The following is a 7,500-nucleotide window of genomic DNA, read 5'->3' as shown; positions in this document are numbered from 1 at the left end:
AATTTATGAATAAGTTGCACAGGAACCAGGGACTTGAATAGGATTTGGTAACACACAGGGTTCTAGGAGGTAATTAGAGGCTGAATTGCCACTGTGGGACAGGAAATCTGTTTTGTAGACCTGTGTTTGTGTTTAGTGATAGAGTGAAATCAGAGGCAGTTCATATCCAATAATGTGTTTATCAGCAAGAGGCTGAAGTCTAGTCCGAAACTCTGACTTTTTATTGTAGGGAATTCCAGTTTTTTTCCTGTTGTTTATATTGCATTTTACTTGGAATTGTACAATGGCTGTGGTGGATAGCGCTCCATAAAGACCAACCCAGCACCATAGGCACATCAGAGGGAACTGGTCTTTTTCCGATTGTAATGGTGTCATTTGTTTGGAGTTGCTATCAAATACAGATACTTAAATTGATGGAAAATCTTCCAATTTTCCAAACTTTTGTTTATGAAATACAGTGACAAGCTATTAGGTTCCTAATGCTGTGCTTGAAGTACTTGAAAGAGCCTGGCTTTAACAGGGAAACTACTGGAGTTTAAGAGCCTATATAAACCTATGAAGTATTACTGATTTTAACCATACCATTATTTCCCAGAACATAAGGGGGCATACAACTTGAGAGGTGGATATTACTAAAGACATCTGTTTGGTTGCATCTGGCCTACAGCAGCCTCATTATTGCCTAGATGTATTTTAATGCAGTTAGTTCTTAATCTTCCTGCTGTGAATCTATGGGTCTGGGGGAAAAAAGTTACCCATTAGAATTAAGCATGCATGATGCAAGCCTCATTTTGAGTAACTTGATGGAAAGAGGACGGACTTTGTTATATTTCAGATAGGTTTTCTTTTCTAATAGTGCAAGTAATGATTGGTTTTAGTATACAAAACATGGAATACAAGAAAGGGAATATTGTTTGGTAGAATTTATTCTGCAAAGAATCCTAAATGAAAAGTCTAAAATAGAACTTAGATTGAAAATGCCTAAAATATACATAATATACAAGCAACCAAAGTTCTCTGACACCCTCTAAATTCACCACAATATGTTCCAAGCTATTTACATTTTGGGGTCCCTAATGAGCTTTGCTTTTTGCAGGTGAGGTGGGCAATGCCAGCAAGATGAATTTGGTGCTCCAGGTGATGGCAGGCGTCACGCTAGCTGGCCTGGCCGAGGGAATGGCCCTGGCGGACAGGGCTGGGCTGCAGCAGAAGGATGTGATGGAGATCATGGAGCTCACCTCACTTGCATGTCCACTCATGATCGAGAAGGGAAAAGGTGAGTTCTGATGTCAAGCTGTTTTCTGGGAAGTTAAAGTCTTTAAAGAATTTCTGTTAATGTTCCTAAGTACGAGACAAAATACTGGTCTTGATGTAGAACTTATGGTTTGTAGATTTCCCAGGAGAATCTGTATTGATAAAAGATATATGATTAGTATAACAATACAAGCTGCATGACATATATTTTCTTAAGAATATTTCATGACATTGCATTCGCATATATTGTATAAAATGCCTTTTAGTGACGGGCTTAAAAGGCATTTTTTTTCCTGTCAGAATTTGTTTTTAGGTGTGTGATTCCCCCAAGTGAGTTATTGCACATATGTGGAATCATAAACAATTTAGTGTAAAGTGTTTTTATGAAGTCCTCATTTTGTTTAAGCACACAGCAATTAGTTTCATCCTCTCTCTTTCTTAACCTGAGTCTGGGTGTTTAGTGACCCAAGTGTGGACCAAAATCTGGGCATTAGACTTTCTAGAGTGGTGGCTCTCTATGGTGTGTGGCTTGTATGTATCAGGATGCCTTGCCTTCCCCTTGTAGTGTTATTGTCTCTTTTTATGCGTAGTTGGTTATTTGCTTTTTTGCCATTTTCCAAGGCCTATAACTTCCTTTGATATGCTGTAACAAGACCTCAGCCTTCAGTCAGATTTTTTCATAATGGCACATTCCCATCACCTCAGCCCCCAGCCTAATTTTTCCATGACTGATCAGTCCTGTTGCCCAGCCCTCGGCCAAATTTTTTCATGATGTGACGTGACATTACCTGTCTAATAGGTTAACCCTTGAGACCATTGGAATCTAGCCCGCTGTAATACTTGCTGTTGAGTACGCAGAACATAGATCTAATCAAAGCCCCCCCCCCCCCCACAAAAAAAAAAAAAAAAAAAAAAAAAAAACTAGCTTGGATGTCAGAGAGCCTGGTTGTTGATCCACATTCTAGCAGTCATTAGGACTTGCTTTTTAACTTGCTCCCTTTGTACTTTTTATGTTTTCTTCTTTCTATCTCTAAAAATCCTTCTCTTTTTCTCCTCTTTTGATAACGTTATTCCTCCTTGCCTCTCCCTCTGCAGCCATCATCGAAGGGGGCTTCCCAACACACCTGCCACTGCAGCACATGCAGAAGGACCTTCGCCTAGGCATGCTGATGGGCGACACCTTGGAGCTGCCGCTGCCCCTCACTGCCGCCACCAACGAGGTCTTCAAGCATGCCAAGCGGCTGGGCTATGGGGAGCACGACGTCTCCAGTGTCTACATACGCACGCGATTCTAACCCATATTGGCCCCCGTGTGCTCACTCTTTTTTTTTTTTTTTTCTTTTTAAATGTATTTTTTCTTTTTTTATGTCTTTTTCTGTTTTTGTTTGTAGAAGACGTATGTGTCTTGAGGAAAGGAAGGGAGGAAGGAAGCAGGCAGAAGTAGGCAGGCATCAGTAAAAATTTGTGTGCACTAAAAACCTCCCTTCTAGCTTTCTCTCTCTCTGTCTCTGTCTCTCGTTAAGGGAGAGGTTATATTGTAGTATTTGTTGTAATTAAGGTTGTTTTTTAGCTTGTATAAAGTATAAGAATGAGGAGAAAAAAATGGATAAAGATAAGAAAGAAGAAATTTTATCAAAACACCTTTTCATTTGTTGCATTTATGTACGGAGATTTATACAAAATCACTTTTTCTTTTTTTTCTTTAAGTTTTTCATATTTCATATGTCTTTTTAATTATTTATTTTTTTTACTGAGAGCACACTTTGTGTGTCTTTTTTGATAAGGAATGAGTAATGTGGAACAGCAGTGCTCAGAATTGGATAAGTATTTGCGAGGTTTTCAGTGCAGACTTTTGTTGTTGTTTATTGATGCTTGGGCTTTCGAGAATGGAGTTTGTATCATTTCCTTGTTTTTATCTAGATTGTTATTATTATTGTTATTATTATTATTATCATTATTATTATTATTATTATTATTATTATTATTATTATTATTATTATTATTATTATTATTATTATTATTATTATTATTATTATTATTATTATTATACTCTTACTACAATGGTTATTATTATGTTTTTTTATTAGTGTTATTATTAATGTTGATATTGTTATTTTTCACCAGAATACTGAGAGCCTCAAGGAGCCATTTTATAGTGACTTGAAGCTGTTGAATGCTTGGTCGTTGGTATCCAAGATAACTATAAATAGTAAAAGAACATTAAGAAAACATTTAGATAAAAAAAAATTATTCAAAAAAAAAAAAAAAAATCACTCCACAAAATATATAGAAAAAACTGTTTTAAAAAATCAATAAAAGTAAAAATACCTTTATATATATTTAGAAAAAAAAAAAAAAAGATTTCATAAAGCAAACACATGTGGTTAAATGTCCTGTATGACAGACAGATCTCGAGTTCACGTCGACCGAAGGGAGGGGGGAGGGGGTGGGGGGTGGGGGGTGGGGGGTGGGGAGATTAGCGTAAAATGGAGAAGTTTTCGGAAATCTAAGGTCCTGCTGTCTAGGGGATGGGGTAAGGGGTGGGTGGGGGGTGGGGGGTAGGGCTATGGGCATTCCTTTTGTGTTTTTTGTTTTTTTTGTTTTTTTTTATTCTCCATTCTTTCCTTCTTTAATTTCCATGGGACGAGAGCGAGTGTTCTTTTGCAATGGATTAGATGTAAGTCGGAAGATACTGAGGAGGAGGAGGAGGAGGTGGTTCAAAAGTTGAAAAGAAAATACTGAAACATTTGGCTAAGTTTAAGGTTGAAAGTGAAGAGTTGATTATATTATACATTACATATAGAAAGATATTTTCACACTTCGTGCTTTGTTATACAAGTTCTGCATGTGCAAATGAAAAAGAAAAAAAAAAAAATCATCAATTTATTAGCAGTAAGACTGACGTGTTTCCAAAGCAGATTAAGACAACGATAGGCCATTTAAGTAAGCATAGGAGAGGAGGGTGTGGGTGGGGGCGTATCTCATGCCTTGTTTAGATCATTGTGGTGCAATTCAACGTTTTATGTCTTTATTTTTCCTTTTTATATCTCTTTTCCTATTTTCTCCCCTTGATTCCTCCCCCTTTCTTATATCATTAATGTTATGACGATTTTTATTAAGTTGATCAATGTTTCAAGGTGAAAGTCCTTCCCCACCCCAAGGAAATCTAGACTTTATTCCTGATAACAGTTAAGTCGCACTTCTCTGTGAATGGGCATTGGGCTCCATGTTGCAGTTGTATTTTGATTGATGAATTTCATTATTACTACATTTATTATACAATGTGAAGGTATCTTTTTTTTCCACAAACATTGGTGAGGATGATGCTGGGATTCATATTTTCATTTCCTCATAATAATCTCTTTCTATGACAAGAAAATGTAACTTTTATAGTATATCTGTTAATGTCTGTGTAGAAGTGGAAACTGCACAGAAGAACTATTCATATCAAGTGACATGAAAGCCCCTTTGTTTAGTTAAGTGTAACTTTTTTTTTTTTTTTTTTTTTTTTTTGATTTATGCTTGTGTATGTTTGGTGTGTATGTGTCTGCACGTACACACAAAACACATACATACATACACATGCAAACCCATATGCATATACATTTTTATATATTCCAAGCACTCATGTGGCCTTTTGGAGATGTATCTATGTAGGTGATGCAGACTGTTCATAAAGCAAAGCCCTTGTTGGTGTGGGTTGAATAGAATGGCCAAGGAAGAGGGAGTCGAGGCTAATTTACAAAGCTGTCACAATTTCTGAGTGTTCTGCTCCTTTTTGGTCTCGTGTTTGATGATGATGACAAGGAATTTGTGTTATGTTCTTTTTTATTATTATTATTATTATATTATTATTATTATTATTATTATTTTGACTATTATTATTATTGCGATTTTTTCTCCTCTTCTTTTCCTGTACCTCATGTCTTTGTTTGGATTTGTGTTATTTGTGTCCTTTTCTCTCCCTCCTTTTTTCTCCCTCCTCTGTCCCTCCCTCCCCTTTTCCCTCCTCCTCTCCCCTATCTCTCTCTTTCCATTTCTGACGATTTTTTAAACAAGCATATTTTACAATGAACTGAACAATAAAAACTATATATCTTTATATACTTGACATTATTTGTTACTTTTTCATAAAACACATACTGTTGTAGAAAAGGAAAAAAGAAAGGCCTTCAGAAACGTACTGCAAATTGACCCAGACTCCATACACTGATTTACGACAAGCAGATACATTTCAACTTACTGTTTTTATGGTACACGAAAACAGATGGATGCAGGAAAAAGATGTTCAGCCTCTGGACAAATTATAAAGTATATTGCCCACATGCTGGGAAGAGTAGTACAGTTTACCTCTCCATAGTGTGATGTGACGGAGTGCGCAATCAGGGAGAACGGAGGACGGAGTGGCATTGGTACAAATTTCGTATTTTGTTTCCCCTTCTTGTCTTGATAGAGAGGGGTGGGTGTTTTCTCGTCTGCTTATTTCTCCAGTCTAGAATGAAAGCATACCACTAGGAAGTGTCAAAAACTGGATTTTTTTCCTTTTTTTTTTTAAAGATAAGGAAATAGAATTATATACTTGTATAGAAATGATTATAAATCTGTATTGCTCTTTTTTTTTTTTTTAATCTGTGCTTTATAGCTGTTCAGAATACTGGGTTGCTAACCAGTGTCTGCAGGCGAGTGTTCTTTTTAAGATGTAAATTAAAAGTTTATATAGGAATGCATTTGCTCAAAAGTTTTTTTTATTATTATTATTAACATTATTATTATCATCATTATTAACATATTAAATACTTACCTTACTTAGGAATTATCATCCTAGTTATAACGGTTATTTTTTTTGTCATTTCTTTCTTTCGTTTTTGTCTTATGTTAGGTTTTTAAGTATTAAGTTTTATTTGTCAATGTTCCTTTTATCAGTTAAGTGGCTTCAGTCTTTCCTCTTTCTGAATCTGTGACGATGTACAGGTATTTCACAATCATTTCCAGCTGCAATGACTGTTTGTGCAATACCTCATCCAGTAACTTGTAAGAATCATTCAGAATTGCAGAGTGGCGGGCTTTTTCTAAGAGAGAGTGCATTCCTACATTGTCTGCTCTTTTGGTCTTTTTTTTTTTTTTTGCCCCTTTTTACATTACTCTCTTCCTCATGTGTTTCTCTCTCCTCATCTTCTGTGGCTCTCATTGACTCATCCGCTCTTCCCTGTTCTCTCGCCTCACTCTCTACTCTTTCAGGGGTCTTGTCTATTCTCCCAAAACCTTTTCTTTCCTCACTTGCTTCATTTCTGGATGAAATGGCTTCATAATATATTCTTGATATAAAAAAGAGAGTAAGAATAAGAAAAATGAGTATTCAATGTTTAAGAAGAAGTAGCTGACATGCCCTGTCTCTCAGCATATTATATACGTTTTATGTTTCAAAAGCAGGCAATTTAGTGCTTGCCAAAGCCCCATAGTCTGACGACACAGTGCATTTCCTATCTACAGAGTCAGATGGTAGAGCACTTTGTAATTTTATTTAGAAGAAAACTGAATTAACTCCTTCTTTCCTTCCTCTACAACACCCTTACCCACCAGCCCACCTACCCCACCCCACTCCGCTCCACTCTACAAAATGACGTCCGCAGCGAGATATTTTTCCGTCGAGTCGCGTGTGTGCGTGTGAGGACCTGCTGATGTACGCGACCCGTGTGCACATGTTGATATCCTTTGAAATGTTTATAGTTAATAGTTTGTATTATTATCTTGTAGTATGTAAGTTGATAGGACCTTTTTCATGTACAAAGACGAAAGGAGTTCTGAACGTGTGTGGCTTTTGGATAACTTCTTGCTGTCAGATTTAGAGTTTATGGGAAAAGTGTTCACTTATTGGTTATTTTTCCATTATATTTGACTCTTATTTTATATCTCCTATTCTTCTTTTCTTTGTCGTTTTGTCTCTGTCTCGTGAAGCCAACTTTTTTCTTTTGTTTTGAGTCGTGTGATGGCGTGTCGTCCAGTGTGAGTGCAAGTGGCATTGCGTTGGTGTTTTGAACGGGGAGCAAAGCCATACCAGTAAAAACAGGAATTGGATGCTGAAAAGAGATGAGAAACGGATGGGAAAGTGCAGAGAAATAGAGCAAAAAAGGAAGAGAAAAAGGAACAGGTTGGAAAGGAATAGAAAGGGAGGAGAGAAAGCAAACGTGATAGAAGGATGAGAAGAGCAGACTTTTGACAGAGACTGAAGTGTGACTTAGAGTCTTA

At 36.6% G+C, this 7,500-nt stretch overlaps 1 protein-coding gene across 1 annotated transcript in view; it reads left to right on the top strand.

Annotated features, from left to right (window-relative positions):
• LOC125044801 (putative oxidoreductase GLYR1 homolog) overlaps window positions 1–3,506 on the top strand; it is a 34,211-nt gene extending 30,705 nt beyond the window's left edge. The window contains exons 6-7 of the mRNA XM_047641761.1: window positions 1,097–1,276; window positions 2,350–3,506. Coding sequence (XP_047497717.1) covers window positions 1,097–1,276; window positions 2,350–2,549 — 380 coding nt within the window. The 3' untranslated portion in view covers window positions 2,550–3,506. The remainder of the gene's footprint in view (window positions 1–1,096; window positions 1,277–2,349) is intronic.
• Window positions 3,507–7,500: the final 3,994 nt, after the last annotated feature.

This window comes from Penaeus chinensis, chromosome 36 (genome assembly GCF_019202785.1).
Source record: "Penaeus chinensis breed Huanghai No. 1 chromosome 36, ASM1920278v2, whole genome shotgun sequence".
Classification (NCBI taxonomy): Eukaryota; Metazoa; Arthropoda; class Malacostraca; order Decapoda; family Penaeidae; genus Penaeus; species Penaeus chinensis.
The sequence above is the reverse complement of the archived record's forward strand: the minus strand, read 5'-3'. Positions and strand labels throughout refer to the sequence as shown.